Source organism: Tigriopus californicus, chromosome 4 (assembly GCF_007210705.1).
Source record: "Tigriopus californicus strain San Diego chromosome 4, Tcal_SD_v2.1, whole genome shotgun sequence".
Taxonomy (NCBI): domain Eukaryota; kingdom Metazoa; phylum Arthropoda; class Copepoda; order Harpacticoida; family Harpacticidae; genus Tigriopus; species Tigriopus californicus.
In genome coordinates, this window is record NC_081443.1 from 12,614,317 (window position 1) to 12,632,338 (window position 18,022).

General features: G+C 43.0%; 1 protein-coding gene across 1 annotated transcript in view; it reads right to left on the bottom strand.

Moving 5' to 3' along the window:
* LOC131879794 (uncharacterized) overlaps positions 1-18,022 on the bottom strand; it is a 19,964-nt gene continuing 1,942 nt past the window's right edge. Inside the window, exons 4-17 of the mRNA XM_059226211.1 lie at positions 17,691-17,761; positions 17,014-17,613; positions 16,070-16,351; positions 15,759-16,003; positions 15,013-15,185; positions 12,475-12,720; positions 11,509-11,779; positions 8,696-8,895; positions 8,074-8,199; positions 6,832-6,984; positions 5,582-5,714; positions 2,483-2,616; positions 2,196-2,414; positions 1-379 (exon numbers count right to left, since the gene is read on the bottom strand). Coding sequence (XP_059082194.1) covers positions 125-379; positions 2,196-2,414; positions 2,483-2,616; positions 5,582-5,714; positions 6,832-6,984; positions 8,074-8,199; positions 8,696-8,895; positions 11,509-11,779; positions 12,475-12,720; positions 15,013-15,185; positions 15,759-16,003; positions 16,070-16,351; positions 17,014-17,613; positions 17,691-17,761 — 3,108 coding nt within the window. The 3' untranslated portion in view covers positions 1-124. The remainder of the gene's footprint in view (positions 380-2,195; positions 2,415-2,482; positions 2,617-5,581; positions 5,715-6,831; positions 6,985-8,073; positions 8,200-8,695; positions 8,896-11,508; positions 11,780-12,474; positions 12,721-15,012; positions 15,186-15,758; positions 16,004-16,069; positions 16,352-17,013; positions 17,614-17,690; positions 17,762-18,022) is intronic.

Below are 18,022 nucleotides of genomic sequence, written 5' to 3' on the forward strand. Positions count from 1 at the left end.
TCAATCACAAAGAGAGGAAATCACCATTTATATTACTAGTAGGCACATATTAATCTGACAAAAAATAATCTTCAAAGTAAGATATGTGAGAGTTAATGCTGCAAAAGGCAAGCCCGTCTTCAAATCACATGTGTAAATCTGTAGTCTGAGTATAAACCGGTTGATCGGGATCGGACGTCTCCGCGGCCGTCTTCAGGTCCTCCTCGCTGCTGCCCACGCTGCCTTCCCGAGAGGTATGGCTGGCTGGGCTCTCTGCTTGGGTGGCCGCTTGAATCTCGTCCGTGGCGATCTCGCCAGTCTTGGAAGGATGTTGAGGAGTCCAGGAGACGCGGTTCCTCCCGCCTAAAAGACTGATCTTGCGAGCGACTCCCCGGGGAAGCTGGAAGAAGAATCCAATTATTACTCTGCTTTGAGGAGGCGCGGCTCCGCTCGCTAGGGCCTATGGACGGACCGCCCCCAGCCTTGTAGCGAGCCTTGGACCACAGCGCCTCCTTATCCTCAGGAGCACCTATAAGGGAGGGCCGGTAGGCATGGAAATTGACGTGATTGCCCGAGCCGTTATTTCTGACATAGAATGGCTCGTATTGATTACTCAGCTCCGGCTCGTCTCTCTCTCGCTCTCTCATTTGATCCCAGTCCGACAAGATTGGTGCATTTCGCGACTGATAAGGCCGGCTCTGAAAGACACGGTTCGCAGAGGGCGCAATGCTGCCGTAGGCATTGTATTGGCCATTGACACCGGCTGATGGAAACATCCCATAAAGACTGCCCAATGAGACATTCTCGTCCAGAGTGTTGATCTGGAGCTTGCCCTGGGACTCGCCTCTACCCATGGCGAAGCGTTTGGTTTTAGACTTCCGTTTGGCGTGTGGAGCGAACCAAGGTCCCGACGGAGAGCGGGATAAGGATAATTCATTTTTAATGAAGTGGCCACCTCGGTGCCCACGAAGAGGCCCGGGACCCATGATGTCGTTGCCGCCAAAGAGACGGAACTGAAATGGCAAAAAGAGCATGCCGTCCTCAATGTCCTAGTCCCTCTGGTCTGGAGAATGAGTGTGGGAAAAAAAGACACTTGGAACCGAATGAACTCAGGAGCACAGAAGAAGGGGAAGACGAGAATTGGCTGAGTTATGGGGAATTCTCGGCCACGTGTCGAGAAGACCGAAACTCAACTCAATGTTTACAGGATATTTTCATAATCCTGTAATCCAATTCTAAATGAGATTTGCCATTTCTGAAAGGAATATAATGAAGGAGGACAGAATCAAGGAGGAGAAAAAGACAAAGAAGACATCGATCTAATTTGGTGGTGCTTGAAAGTTCAAACTTTGTGCATAGTCACGCATCCGCGGATACTAAATATCTGAATGCCCTTGTGTGGCAGTTGAGAAGAGATTTACTGCTTCACGGCAAAAAGTCTGTTCCAAGTTGCGAAGTTCGGAAAAGAAACAAAATCAACAGCCTAAACGATAATCGCATGAAAGATACAAATTCAATCGTGCTAAACTGATGAAAGGAGACAAGAAGTTGTTCCAAGGAAAACTTTCCTCAGCAACATGAAACGAAACAAAACCTCTCTAATTCAAATACATGGATCTGCATTTTGGATCAAATACGGCCTTTTTACACGAAATTGGCCATCTTTTTCTCAAGCGAGTTTTCACTCGATCAAGCAAACAAAACAAATGATCTGAAGTTTCCTCCGGAAGAAAAGTTCCCCCGAAAACACATTCCAACAGCAAATAACCTTTGTAATACCAAGACCATTCAACCAACTGTCGCAATATTCTGTCACGGAACAGATGGAAATCTCACGAGACGGGGAAAAGAAGGAAAACCATTGCGCATCAAACTCAAATAATGTGGATCCATTGATATGGAACAAAAACTGAGTCCTGAACGTGCGAACTCAATCATTGAGTCGGCGAGGCAAATGCAGGTCAGGTCTCAACAATGCCATTTGTTGGTATGTTCCATGTTCCAACCTGCATTTCCCAACCTTGCAAATCTAGGAGAACGTGAGAGAGGGAGGAGCAAGGCCGCAAACAAGTGCACAAAAAAACGGTGCCAAAAAAGATAATGGAAAACGAAACCATTGCTTTGCTACTGGAACTGAAAGCTCATGTTCCACCAAGTGATGGCAAATGGGGAAAACAGTGTTATGAGTGAAGCAAAAGTGTCGTGATGGGACATACCTCATCATGAACGTAACCATCGTTAATCAAACCACTGGTATTCATCGGTTGCTGATCTTTAAAGTTACCATTGGTCGAGTCAGTCATAACCGAGCTTGAGCCCGAGTTTGAGTCAGTGTCAGAATCGTCATGGGATGTAAGAGGCCCCATGATGCTGAGCACCACGGGTAGGTAAACGAGACCATGGAACAGACCAAAAACCACGGTCAGGAGAAACACCTGAAATTGTTTTAAATGTGCCTGGCTGTCAGGAGAGGCTGAGAGTGTAATTGCGGTGGACTTCAGACCTTAAAGAAGGTGATAAAGGCGTGGGATTCCGAAAATCCAAGGAGCACCAAAGCAAGGAAGGTGGTGATCCCACCATTGAGAATGGCTGGTCCCATCGACACCAAACTGTTCGTGGCTCGAGTTTGACGATCGCCTGGAAGATGAGAGAAAGAAAACGGGAAATGGAACCATTATTGGGCACTCAAAATAAATCAAACGGAATTGCCTTAATACTTAGACGGTCGAAGTTGGGATAAGATTTTAAAGCAAACCAATTTGTAGTCACGTTTTAGAAATGGAGCAACTCTCCGAGGGTTGGTATGCTAAACAAAGAAATAATACCCACTGGGCAATTCGCTAATGGCAGGACTTGACTTCTCCCTATTTGTAGTCTGACATAGTAGGCCAGTTTATCGGCGAACAAGCGAATGCGACCAATAACCCGGGTGAATGTGACATGGTGGTGTTCCAAATTGGACCACTGAAGGCCATTTTCCCGGTTTTAACTCTCTGGTGTGCACTCACCGAAGTGGATATGGTAATTCGGCCAGCCTACCTTACACACCACCAGAATATCATGTACCACGCGAGCAGTAAAATGGAACCACTTCTGGTGCAATAACATCCACCCAAGTCTCGAGAAATCATCGTGGAACACTGTTTGCATATCAAGTTGAAGTTGGAGAAGAACCCCAATGAGATATCTAGCAGGAAACCTCTCTCTTGCTAGTGGTATAATCTTTTTTTAGTTGCTTTCCACTTCTTCTCGTTTCTTAATAAGGCACATTAAGCCCAATCATCCCTTAGATTTGTCGCTAAAGCCGGGGAAGAGACTCAGATTCGTGAGGACTCTTCATCACCTCCGTTTGCTTCGGAGTTTGAATTGTGCCGTCCTTTAAATTAATGTAGATAGTCACCTTGTAGAGTTGTAAGAAGTGTAATCTTGCCCAAGGGGGATCTATTTCGAGTTTCCACTTTGGGGGAAAAAGAAAACATTCGACTTTATGCTTTAGCTTGGAATGTTCTATCTACAAAGATCAGTCAAGTGAAAATAGGAGAGAAAAAAAACTTCAGGCAATAGGAGAAATATTGAAACTTTCTGGGAAAGAAACACTTTCAGGTTTTCAGGCTTTCGCCATACGGAACCAGTTTTTTAACTGTCAATTCGCTCGCCTGCAATAACTTTATCGCGTTTTACCATTTTATCTGGAAATAAATCTTTCAGTTTGGGGACAGAATCTATATGCATTCCAGCATGGGAAAAAAAATCTGAGCACTTCGCGACCGACTAAAATTTTCAATGTAATCCTCCTGGATTAATATGTTATTGCCTGACGGGCAATAGGTGTCAAAAACATGACTTGGCGACAGTGTAAAGCGAAAGAGTTTTGACAACAAGGATGCATATCCATCATGACAACACTAACATACGACTGAACGTACTTGGTCTGAGAGAAGTATGATAATGATAATGTTAGAGAAAAACTGGACTCACTAATCGACAAGCCAAAGAATAAAGGGTATACAGGGTTCGGAAGCAAATTTTGGACGGTTCTAAGTTGGATACATAGTTGACCATTTGTATATTCGGAACAAAGAAATGGATTTGAAAAATTGGAGAAAAAAAGATCAATTAGATGGGATCGCTGACTACAACTACTATTAATGTGACACCCTCAGGCAACAATAACAGCTTCAGCACAAGATTGGACGCTGGCGCAGCTCTGGTCAATGTACGCGTAATGTTCTGTCATTGAGTCCCACGCCTTGACAACAGAGGCTCTGAGCGAGTCCAAGTTTGGATGGGAGGACTTAATGCCTTCCTTCTCTACATAGCCCTACAAAGAAAAGTCAAATAAGTTCAACTCTGGACTTGAGATGGGCCACAACCTACTGACCAGAAGTCAACCATAATAAATCGGTAGAATGCCTGTACTTTCTTTGAGGTGTGGTAGAGGACGGCATCCCCCAGGGTATTTGGGCTTCAATCATGGCAAAGTTGAACCTCAGGTCCGTACAGTACTCCCCAATGACGACTTTCTCTTTGGGCCATGATCTGCTTGGAATATTCCGTCCTGTATTAACTTCTACGCCATCTATTCATCCAACTAGGTATAGATCATTTTGCCGGCTTACACCATTGTTCAGAGTGAAGATCTCTTTATTGGAGTAAATCTCGACTTGATCCTCACTGGACTTTGAATGTTTTTCACACTTTTTAGAAGATGTCTTGGGGTCCTAAAATATTATTTCAGATAAAGAAGATTGTGAACCTCGGTCCTGATAGTCTTTCATCCACATTACTTAATTTTTTTACGGATTGTAATCAATCTTTGGGATGCCAATGCAAGTCAAGTTGTTAAAATATTTGATCCGATAATTAGTTTTAAGTTGTTTTGCCATGGAATTCAAGGAAGTTGTGGGATCCCTTGAACTACGGCCCTGGGTTGCACACAAAAAGCTCTGGAGTTATTTTTTTTTCTTGTCCCCACCACCTTACTGGGACCTTTCAGGGCTCTTGAAATCTTAAAATGGCTTTCTTGGCGTTGAAACCGGGGTCTCAATTGGTGCTAACATTCGCAGTTACTATTGCTAAACGAAGTTATTCCCGCATGGAGGAGATTTGACCTTGCTTTGCTAGGTGAAATTATCGAGCGAATTTGAGTTTAAAATTTGCTTCCGAACTCTGTACAAATAGTTTTACTTAGAAAATGACAGTTCTAAAAAAATCTCTGTGTGTAAAGGAGTTAAAGTTAGGACATATGCAGTAACGATATCCTAAAATTAAACTTCCGAATTCCAAGAGCCGGTGAGTTGTAGGCTTCTTTGACATCTTATCTTGAAGTCGTGCAACACCAAAAGTGGGTTGGTTGGCTCGACATCCTGTTGCATAACAGGATGTTGTTGAAAATGCTTTCAAAGCAAACTCTCACCGGTGTAGAGGGAGTGGCGTCTCTATCCCTAGAGCTCTAGGGGTGAATTCCGACCTCTACGGGTAAGATATCTGTAATAGTCCACTTAGCAGTTGAGATTCCATTCGGGAATGTCAAAATAAGCTTCTAGTTCTTTGGCCTTTCCAACAGTGGGTCCCGTTTTCCCCCTCTAAGTTCATTCCTTACCTTCTTCCACAATGAAAGCGTGAGCGATGTGAGCAGAATAATCAACGCAGAGCCCGATGGCTAACACAATATTGATACAGGATATCGTGTCGATGGTCAAGCCCCAGAAATGGAGGACTCCAACCATATCAACCTGGAACAAAATGGGATGGAATTTGCCCCAAGCCAATAAGAAGAGAGCTTTCATTTTCGAATGGTCTCATAAATAACACCGGGTGCGCTACGAATTCTATAGCACATTGTTAAACCTTATTGAATGCTCAGGAACCTTTTGGTAAAAAAAAAAATATTTCTTCTCGAATTGCCAATTGCATTTTTCAGTGTTCGTCATCAATGTTAATTTTAATTTTGTGGCACACCAGTGTGTCGCAAACGGAGCTTGTATCTTCAAAGATATTGTCACCCTATTTTGGAATATTTTGGAATGTGATTGGAAATCTCCGAGATTTCCAATATCGATCGCCACTCGAGACGCGTTCTCTAGAGACTAAACTGAGGGATTAAAGTTCTCACTCGCGATTGACTTATCTATTTGCACGGTGCAAGAGGTTTTTTTTGCATGGGTGACTTGAAGGATTCACATTGTTCCCTGTAAGAATCAATAGCGTTATAAAAGCTCAAAGTCGCATTACTTGCGCCGTTTTCATGCTTTAAACGGATAGAAAACCTATATAAATATAAGACGAGGAAACTTTATCATTGGAGTATCTCCCAGAGTTCTTGACACATGCCACACAATGTTGACACTGAGAGGAAAGGTTCCAAATTATGACAGCTGCTGTCAAGGTTTTGCGGGTGAATTATTCAAGTCATTGGAACTTGGCATCAAGAAGCGAAATGTGCTGACAACAAGGGTTAGTGCTCAGCCACCGTGATTTCATTACTCTGGGAAAAAGAGTGCTTTCGGGGATAGCAGTGCTCTGACGAATCCGAAAGATCATCTGAATGCACCATGCTTTCCAACTCAGGCCTCCCAGGAGTCTCTAAGATCAAAGTATTGGGACGCTCCGGTCCATGGAGTTGAGCAACAGGAATTCCCTGGATGGTCTAGAGTACCAAATAATGTAAAAACGAGTATGAGCTTCCGTGGAGACTTGTCGCATCGCAAAAGGGAACCAGCTCAGTGCTACATTTGCCCCTACTGCTATACACCCTCGTCAAATGGACCAATTCTCAAGATACACAAACATGAACATTGGAACATTGGCCTAAAAAGAGCAAGACCACACAATGATCATCGTCTAGCTTACCAGGGTTAGACAGACACAGCTGAGAACCATGAGGCAGATCTTCACATTGGCCAAGAGAACCAGTGTGATAATGAAGACACAAACCATGGCCAGAGCGAGATTCCTCCACAATTCAAAGCTAATTACTTCGTCTGTTTCCCACGCGGCATAGACCTGAAAAAAAAATGAAAAAAATGTAGCTCAGGGTTAATGACATGTATCAATTGTAAGTTGTTTGAAGACAAGAACACGATCAAAGGTACCAGTCTTATTTTGGCGATGAGGTTTGGAGAGTTAACAAGCGGAACCTTTGAAAAGCACTCCCCAAAACCTAGTCAAAATAACGTGAATTGACATTGAACACTTGATCTAAATCCCCCACACATACTGATTGTATGCATGAGCTCTTTATCCCACGGACGGAAAGCCTGGGTAATAAATAAACGGATAATTGATGGTCATTGTTCCAGCACAGAACCAAGGGTCATTCCTTAACATTTCCTGACAAGAATGTCTGATAATAAATCCACCTGGATCAAGTAGACAAACAAAATTATATGAAGGAGGACTACATTGCCTTTCTTTATTCTCTCTGCATTCATCTTTGAATATGGGAGGGACTTGCTCGCCCTCAGCGGATGTGGTTCACGTTCCAACGGGGAAAAGGCAGAAGGACCAGCAGGAGAAGCTAGCTCTGGTTCCGTTATGGAACGAGGACGTAGACATGGAAACGGATGTCGGTCCAAATTGAATATTCACCCATCTGATAAGGATCAGTGCCTGTCACTTTTTCTCTAAGTTATACTGGCGTTGAACATTTATGCATTATGTGTGAATATCACTCTAACACCACACCATTCCCGCACAGATGTCATAGTGTGTTGTCTGATAATGAAAATGGAGCATGGACTTTCCATTCAAACCGACGCCAGTGTCCAGGAAGTCAAGGTGGAAAAGGTAGCCAGTTTGAAAATGAGATCAAAAACACACGCACCAAAAAGTAAATCTTTGGGTTTTTCTTCCAGTCCTCAAACCCAAGTGAACTACACACAAAAGAAAGGAGGGGGAGAAGAAGTCCCTTTCCATTGATTGCCTTGGGGGGCTTTCGTCTCATTTTCTTCGTCTCGCCTGATTTCCTTCTCAATTTTAAGAGAAAAAGGGACCTGGATGTTCCAGTTAGAAGACCTCCCCAGGAAAGGGAACCTCCAAACGCGAACAAGAAGGAAGATTCTCATTGTCACTTGACTTTCATTATTGACGTACCTTGGAGAAAGAAAATGCTTTGGAAGAGAACTTCTTCGTTTGGATCAGGTTTTCAATAAGACGCCGTCCAGGCACGTGTTCCTCGGGTCCAGAGAACTTGACGAAGGTGATATCGGATTTGGTGGCCTGAAAAAAGAAAGGTCAAAACTCAAGAATGCATTTCCACATAGATAGATAAAACAACTCGAGATACAATTGGCACTCCCAAGAGTTGAGGATTTGGGTTCGCCAATTGACCAAAGAAGGGACACTTCGGGCACAAAGAAACCAAGTGAACGGAAATGCCATCTCCAAACTTGTGATTTAAAAGTGATTCAAAAATGCACATGGGTGGCCCAAACTTGACCTGCCATTCCACATTGTAACTCAGAGTTGTTACCCAATCTTTATACTAGTCTCATTGGAAAAATGGACCACCTGAGAATCCCGTTGCTTTCTTAAGATATCCCTTTTTTGACATTGGTTGGAAGGCAGCTAAAAGGGATAAACATTTTTTACGAGCTTCCAAAGCAGATGATGCCAAGATTACTAAACACCATTAGTATGGTAATGCGGTAGGGCCATTATTGGTCGGTTAGTTGTGTAAGAGGATGACTAGATTAAGGTAATAGGATAGATTTACCTTAATTTTGCTCGTTGGCTCATTACATACGATCTCTTTTTCAAAAATGATCTTGGGTTTAAAGCGGGATCCCACTTTGGAAAAGAGGAAATCTGATAGGAACATCTCAAACTTTCCGTCACGAACCATTGTGTGCCAATCTGTCACATTTTTCTTCGTTTCAATGTAATCTCGAAACGGCACCCACCAAGAATTGAAGTCTGAAATGAAGAAAAGACCACAAAAACTCAATGTATGGGCTCTAATAGGAGAAAAAGGCATAAATCTCCTTTGGACAAAGACAATTCGTTAGTTCCCCCTCTTCTAACCAAGTTTTTCCAAAAGCTATTCATGGCTTACAACTCATTATCAAGAGAAGAGTGAAAAAGTTTTTTTGGATGTGCAAAACAGTTATCAAAATAAGTTCTTGATCTTAATTTTTTCCATATTTGCTTATTCTCGATTAAGAAAATTTTCGACCTCGGTGTTGTTTTGAAACAAAATTTGGCAATCTGAAAACCAGATTTCATGAAAAGACCATCTATGAATGAATAAAATTCTACAAAACATATTTCTTAAGGTAAAGATAGTTTTTTTCAGCCTCAAAATGTTTTTGTTAAAGCGTTGCAAATAAAATTTGATTCAAAAAAAATTTTCAGCTGTCAGGTTTTAATGGTTTTTTTTTTTTGCAATAGTTGCTTGCAATATTAAAAAACCATGGGCATTTGTTTTTACATTAAAGGAAAATAACTCACGTATTTTAGACTCAATTGTAAGCTATTTGCAACAAAAACATAAATTTTCTATGAAATGACAAAAAAAATAGCTGGTTCAAATTATCATTTCCAACCAAATCTTTCCCCAACCCCTTGTCATAATATATCTCTCCTTTTTTTCTCTCAAAATGTTGATTTTCCACTCAACTAACTTGGCCGAGCACTTTTCAGTCCAAGATCTCTAGTCGTCTTTGCATTGAGGCATACTCCTGCACTTGAGAAAGTGAAGGCCTCGAAAAAGAAGGAACAAGGCCCAGGTGTGTGAGTGAGAGTGGGACAGCCGTGTGTGTTTCCAAACTAATCCCATCTGGAGACTTGGAATCTACTTCAACCGACTTACTGGTGCAAAAGAGGGATTTCTGGACCTTCTTTCCATCTGATGAACTTATCATCTCGAACATCGATGACGTTTCGGATGGCCTTGTCAAGGCCATTCATCCAGAGAATCCCTCTCCTCCAAATGACAGGATCGAGGAGAGGCGTTCTTTTCGGAGACAACTTGCAACATAGTATCAAGCAAGTTCTAGGCAAGAAAGATATTGAGTGGGCGGATGATTTTGGTCGACTAGACCAAACATGAGAATGCTCACATGCTTTCTTTCCTTTTGAAGAGTATTGATAGGCCAAGCAGGCTACAAACTACGCAATCTAAGGCTTATTTAAAATGCATGTTATAATCTTGCACTCAAGCCCATACTTTCGGAATCGTAAATTGTTAATTTTAAGCCATTGAACACTCCAAAGTATTATCTCCCAAGTTGGTTACAAAATTCAAGTTCGAACATTACATAGATGATCTCATTGTACAATAACTTTCGGAAAATGGGATTCAACGCATTCAAAACAAAGGAGGAGATAACAACGGGATAACTATCCTAGCTCAGTTCCGATGGAAAGCTGGCTTGGAGAACTCCCATGACTTGTCCATAATTTTCCCACGGAATTGCTTTGAAGTAAACGAATGAATATGGCTTGTGCATTCGACATGCACTCGTGAGGGAAACCATGGACAATTCTACCCAACATTACGTCCTGACATTTGCACAGTCCAAATATGAGAGGCCTTCCTTCCAGTCGTGTTTTGCATCGCTCTCGAGGATTCAACAACGAGGCAACAAATGACGCTCTAGGAACGGGAAAGTACTCGGCGACAAAAATCCAGAGAGTACACGCTTCTCTGGCAAGCAGTGCATGCTTTAAGCTTTACCAACTCATTCAAGGAGCTGTAGAAGAGCCGCCGCCTATCCTTCAGAAGAACTGTGGAACAAGTAAAAGGGTCTTTTCGAAGGAGCAAGAAGGTCAATAAGTGCTTTTGAAACGCCCTCTTTTTGTTGGAATCCTCACTCCTTTTTGAAAGCCTTTCGTTCCATTGAATGAGACTGTTGGATCATCCTCATTTTCTTTCACGTTCCATCCACATTGAATAAAACTCTTGAGCACGCAGATGCTTGGAATTGACAGGAACGATTTTGTAAACGTGCTTCACAGGAAATAAACTTGAGCGAGAGGTGCGTTAGACCATGGAGGGAAATTAAGAATTAAAGTGGACAAACTTGGATCTCAAGCAGCAACCCATTTAGGAGTAAGTTTACGGGATCTACCTCGTCATTTCCAGGCATTCCAAAACGAATCACATCAGGGAGCCCGAAAGAAATCGTTTCGAGGAGACATTCACAAAAGGGGTATTTTATGGTATGGAAAAGCCCACTCTTCCCACTGTTCTCAGTGATAAGTGGAAACAAGGAAGCAAGGGTCCAAAAAAAATCGAAACAAATGAGAGCGAATGGCACAAAAAGTGCAAGTAAAAGTCGGAAGGAAACACTTTAGAATGAGTCTTGGGAAACACACCTGATGGCAAGGAGCCGTAAAACTGAGCTCAATTGATTTCCTTCTCCCTGTTCTGAGACCACCACAAGAAACCTCTCCCCCCAACCCAACAGTCGTCTACCATTAACTATCATCCTTGGTATTCATGGCACCTTTGAACCTAATACTATAATCCAATAACAAGGAAATACGCATGTACTGGATGTGCGTGCAGTACTAGGTTCTCCCTACCTCTGAGTATTCGACCTTCCTTGACCAACGACTGGAGTTCGCTGGCTAGCTGATCCATTTGTTCCAAGTCGTTCTCAAGGTCGTTCAGTGGTCCAGTGTAGATATTGGCATCCCACCCAGAAGACGGGAAATGCTCCCCTTGAACTGCCAACCATTGGCGGAGGTAGCTTTGTGCAGGCAATAGCAGCACTGGATCAAATTCTTGGCGGATCAGGTAAGTGCCATAAATGCCTGTACCACAGAAGCCCAAGGTCAATAGAATCACCAAAGCCTAGAAGAAACATCAAGAGGAACAAGGGTGAGACCACTGGGTTTGGCTGCGTCAGGCCATTAACATAAATGCGATGGAATGCATCCAAGAGACATCAAGAAGGCCACCCACCTCCTCGTTCCTTTTTTTCCTTCTCCAGTCATTCTCAGAGGAATTCGGGTGGACGAGAATCAGGGGAAACAAAAGTCCGGCTGGATGTAAAACCATTTACAGAGTACAATGGCGCCATGACGAGCAATATTCTTTGTTCTTGCATGTGCGGGAAAATGTGGAGGAGACTGATCCCAAAACAGAGAGTGAGTGAAAACGTAAAAAGGACACGTAATTGCTCACAAAGCCATTTAAGCCCCCCAAAAGTGGAGTGGAAACAAGTGATCACCACAAAACAATGACGCCATGTTGAAAGGGCCAAATTTAGGCTCACACCGTGAGAAAAACATGATCCAAGGCCAAAAGAAGGGCGGCCAATCCTATTGCAATTTCGTAGTAGCCCGTTCTGTCGAATGAAACTTGTCTCACATCCTAGTCTTCATTCTACCAGACCAGCTGTGCACAAAGTCGGAACAATATCGGATTCCTCTTGGATCACGGGAGGTATTTGAAACATGTCCCATTCCACCCTATCCTTCTTCTGCTCTGGATTCCATCCACCCGCCCTACTAAATGCCGACAACCAACAAGGCTTTGATTCTTACCTTGACCACGCCCTGACTGAGTAGCTTGGCCACACGTCCCATGAACATCCGGCCCATGTCCTTTTGACTCCAGGCCATGGGGGTCCAATTGCGATACTTGATGCACGGAGCCAATCCATCACGGCGAGCTCGGATCCGTCGCTCGTCCAAGGACAACAAGGCCGCAAACCACGAGGCTTGGAGAATGTATATGGAGGCGATGGCGATGGCACACGTGACACAGAAGGTCTGGAGACCGGGCAGGATCTGAAAGATCATAAATATGCCGATTAGAATCATTTATCCCCTGGTGCCGCTCATTTCGATCGCTTTTTGTTCCGAGGAAGGGGAGTTTCTTCGATGGCAAACTTTGGGAAGTGAAAAGTTGCTTGGTTGGATGTTGGTCCTGAGAGTGAGTGAGTGAGTGAGTGAGTGAGTGAGTGAGAGAGAAAGAGGGGAAAGTTCAGGGGATTCACAAGACCTAAAACTTGCTTCCCTTGAGTGGCAGTGAATTGCTAATGATCCATTGAAGACTTGCGAGGGGAATCTATCGGCTTATCCATAATTCTTCTTGAAATTTTAATGCAGACTGACCTCACAAGAACTATTTCGGCACCCCAAAACAGACTGACACGACCACCTTTTCAGGAAAAGAGGTGAAAATCGCTCATTGACGAAGTTTACACTCTATCTGGAGAGAGGCAAAGCAAGAAGGAGATCAATGCTAATATTGAGAAGCGGAATCCTCGATGGTCCGGATAATGGAATCGGAAGCGCAATTACAATGTTGGTTATTTATTGGTAGCTATTTTCCTCCTAAACACAAAGACAATACCTGTGGGAGTGCAATCATTTTCACAAAAGAAAATATTCACACTCGTTGAAGAAGAGAGGAACCATTCTTTGATGTAACTCAAGTTCTATTGAATGTTTACTCAACAAAAGACTGAAATGACCTTACCATGGTTCTTGAAATTGAGACTCATACTCTCAAAACGGTGATAAATTAGGAGCTGGAAGCTGCCCAGTTTTAAATTGAAATTCTCTTTTTGTGGGGAGAGCAATTTGAAACGATCATTTTTAAAAAGATCTGTACCCTAATTTCTAAAGATAAAAAAAAAAAAGATTTAGTGGTAAGGTTTTGATATTACAACAATATGGAAAGGTCTAATAACCAGTAATTTGGAGGCACTTTTAAACCAAGGACCCTCTATAAAACACATGAGAACAATTGTAAAATGTCAAAACCTGCAATCTTAGGTTTGGAATGCTTACTTAGCAGCCAATGACAGTGCTCGGAATTGACACTGATTTTGGCAAAAATATAACCAAATGTTGTTTGATGACAATCAATGGCCATCTTGATTCTCATACAGGCGATTAGGAAAAAATCCCATGTTGTTTTGATGCTTGCCAAAGTTTAACTGAAATGTCGTGGGCTTGCTAATGCCTAATCTAACCAGGATTGAAGATTCCAACCGTTTTCAAATGAAATCATTTATCTTGATTTAATACTAAATGTTCGGAAGTCGTGAGCAAGGTAATAACTCGTTCTTTATCGCTTTCAGTGGGAGGTATTTATAGCAAGAAATGGATGAACTATGGAGAGTAGGGATTGAAACGGGGCGAGTAGACTTAGATATATTGATGACTAGATAAGAACATAACAACAAATTGGGATAACAAGCATGCTATTTGAGAGATCATATGGGGGTCAGAGGCAGTCAACTTTGCATTCCAAGGATACGGGATCCATTCTGATAGATTCGGTCTGGATTATCTAAACTTCCATGGTTATTAAATCACATCAAGGGATTTGGGTTCCTGCTCACTCAAAACTTTCAAAAGCTAGTGTGTTTTAGTTTGCATGGAAACATTAATCTTATTCTACATTTATCTCTCTTTATCCTTAATGGAAATTCTCGTTCCAATATACATTTGAGCTCAGGACTGCTTGCAGAAAGGAAAAAGTATTTGGACTCTTATGTATTTCTTCTATTACAACTACCAACGCTCAAACTAGAGCACATAAATCACTAAAATTGCCTGCTAAATTGTTTTGCATTCACCAATTTTACGAACTGGTGGGTTGTTCTTTTAACATTGTTCCCAATTACAATTCGATACTTTGGTGCGCGAAACCTCGGAGACCCATTGTTACTTTTAAACGAATAAGATTCCGAGGGTCAAAGGAAAACATTCAAGAAATACCCACGCAACAAAAACGTTGTATCTGCTCAACCTCGATTTATCTGTTCCGTTTTTCACCCAAGTGTTGAGAATAAAAATCCGTGACTTTCGTTGTCTGTAAACTCCTTTCCAATTAACCACTCAACAGGGCCTCCGAAAAAAGGGTCTAGAGGCCCCAGGTCGTTCAAGATTAGAGTTTCATTAGACTGGTACTTAATTATTCATTTCCCACGTCCTTTCAATCATGATCTCAATACCGATCTATCGTCTGTCTCGGACATCTACAAGATGCCTAGAGCCTCACTAAATCGTCTGGGAAAGTCAAGGGGGGCTTAAACCCTCCATTGGAGATGCCTTGGCATTGCTCACCGTGACCGCTCCAACTCCAAAGGCAAACACATCCGTTAGAGACGTGACCGTGATGGCCACACCTGCGTGTTGCATGGTCAATCCAATTTTCTCCTTGAGACCACGTTTTTGCTCCTCGGGGCTGAGATTGTACCAGCATTGAACAATAACGAACATGTCGTCGATGCCAATCCCTGGAAAGAAGAGAGCGGAAGTGAGCCTCGACTAGCCAAATGGTCTTGGGTAATTGTCTTTCTTAAAAGAGAGTCCCTTTGATGCCTTCAACGGGTTCGATAATGGAGACGAGTAGGGTAGAATTTGGAACCGTTGACACTGGCGGGAAAAAACTTGGGTGCTTGGCAGAAATCTCGCCCAGTAGTGGTACTCAATGATATAATCAGAATGTTCCCACATCTACGAAATGACCGTAAAAGAGTTCGCAAAAGGCCTAGACAGACTTGTTTAATTGTCCCTTTAGTCCCATTGGGTTTTATGGCTGGGAATCTCTTTCCCGACATCGTCATCATAGCGACCATATTTCTGCCGTATAAAGTGGAGAATACTTCCCCTTTGAGGAAAAAAACGTAAAGGCTCGCTTCAAAGAACACGCTCGCAATAAGGAATTAACCACCGTGACCCACATTTCTCGGGCATATCTAGTTGTCACATCCATGGGCAAAAATCCTGTTTTTTGTCTCAATTCAAACACCTTTATCGGAACTTTCGCTTTCAGACTCTAGCATCCTCAGCCATTGATCTTTTCTTACCCAGTGCTAAGAAAGGTAAAATGCCGTGAATTGGAGTGTAAGGTAGACCAATGGCCGATGTGATCCCAAAGGCAATTCCCAGACCCATGGCTACCGAGAATATCCCTCCAGCCGCAATCCAGGTTCGGTGCTCAACTAAGTTGATTCTTCCCAGGAAAAACATGGTATAGAAAAACATGAGGAAGTATCCCGCCGCCATTTTCACGGCATCAAAGAAGATGGCCTCAGCTGTGATGTCATTGAAGCTGGAAGGCAACACAGAAAACGTCTGTTATCAAGAAGTTTCTTGGGTATTAGCGAGGATCTCTCACCTTCTGGCCACGTTCACGTAGATCTTCACTCCTGACCGTTCTTCGGCCTCCTTGGAACTCTCCAATAACGAAGCGATCATTTCTTTCTCAAAGTCCAAGGAGAGCTTATCGGCCAAATCGAGTTCCACGCCCACTCCACCTTCATCAGTGAGTTCACCGTCAGGGTCAAAGGAAGCCGCCCAAGAATATATGGCAGATTTGGCAGTCACAATATGGCCGGTTGAGTTTCTCTCAACGGCGCCTAAATAGACGGCGAAATCTGTTCGATAGCCAAACCAAGGGCTGAAACCGAAAAATGTAAAAGCTTAGCTTGGTTCTTTCGAGCAAGGCCGCAACGGCTCTGGTGCTAATGAGGAAGGATTGCGAAGATTCGCTTGTGACCTTGTACCTATACATCAAACGTCAGGGAAAAAAGTTCTTCCCTCATCTCGGAGAGAGAAAGGAATAAAAGTTCAATTTGAGGGGCAAAAGAGAATGAATAAAAGGACCACTATGTTTGCATATCATTACACGACTAAAGGGGAACAAGAGGATAGGGAGACGGGTCGAAGAGACTCTTCATGCCTATATGTAAAGCTCAAAGAAATGGGAACACTGAACATCGTTATGACCGCATGTGGCTCGTAGGAAACATATTTACCCTTTCAATCAGAAGCTCATCATTCCTTTTTTTTGCAAAAATCCCTATTATGGAGGAAGCATACAGCTTTGTCTTTTGATTATGATTTCTCAGAAATTGTCCTGAAGGAAAATAATGGCTTTAACTTTATCATTTGAACTTGGAAATGGCAGAGGGATTGAGGTATCCCCTCCCATTCGTTTAAGGAAAACATGGATCCGCTTTTTTACACCCTTCATTTTACTTTTCCTGATGAGAATTTCTCTCATACAGTTTTACCGCAACAAGAATATTTTGTTGGGAAAGAACAAGGCAAATATCCAACCTTTCTGCAACTTGGTTGACAGCGTAAAGTATGTCGTTTTGGGTCAATCGTTGGATTCGGGACTCGGAATATCTCCAGATCTCCAGAAGACTGTTCTCCAAGCATTTCTGGTCGAGTGTGCTGACCAAGTCGCAATAGATTTCCGGGGACAAGGAATCTTGTGGATCATCGCTCTGACCATCACCGTTTCCGTCCCCATTCTTGCTATCTTCGATCTCGTCCTTTTCCACAAAGTCAATCTCATAGTCTTCGTTTTCGAAATCATAATCCTCATAGATATCTTCATATTCCTCATCCAAATCATACCCACTCCAAAGCGAGTTACTCTCCTCATCCTCTTCAGTTTCATCTTGATTCGTCTGGGATGACTCTTGTTTCTCGGGTTCAGGGGAATCCGAGTCTAATAGAAACCTCTGATCCCTGGTTGCATTAACTGCATTCAAACCCGTAGCATTTTCGATTTGAAGGGTAGCGTTAAGCACCTCAGATGGGACGACCACAGAGGGATCGTTGGGATTGGAAGGGCTGGAATTCCGGGGTCCGAGGGCCTGACGCTTTCGACGGCGTTTCTTGGTGAGGAAAATGTTGGCTATGGGAAGTCTGAAACAAAGTTGGAAAGTTCAATGGCAGGCTGCACATTCGAATATCATTAAAACGTCTTGGAAGCCAGCACTCACTTGAAACAGAGGTCGGCGTAGGTCTTATTGGAGACTTTGATCGCATGGACCTTTTGGTGCACTCGGAACATCTGGAACAACAAGAAGCCATTCTTGGGAAAGATCCGTCGCACTTGGAAATTAATAAAGCTAGACCCAGTCAGGGGGCGGCTCCAGGTCATCCGCATGGGAGTGTCTCCCTGCAGCGGAATTTCAATGAGATGCAAATGTGGCCTTCCTTTCCCTCCCCAACTTTCANAATTGACCAACTCCCACTTCCAAGCGGCGCGCCAATTAAGTTCCGTTCATTTCTTGTCAAAGCTTCTGTATCACACACACATATAGCTTTTCAA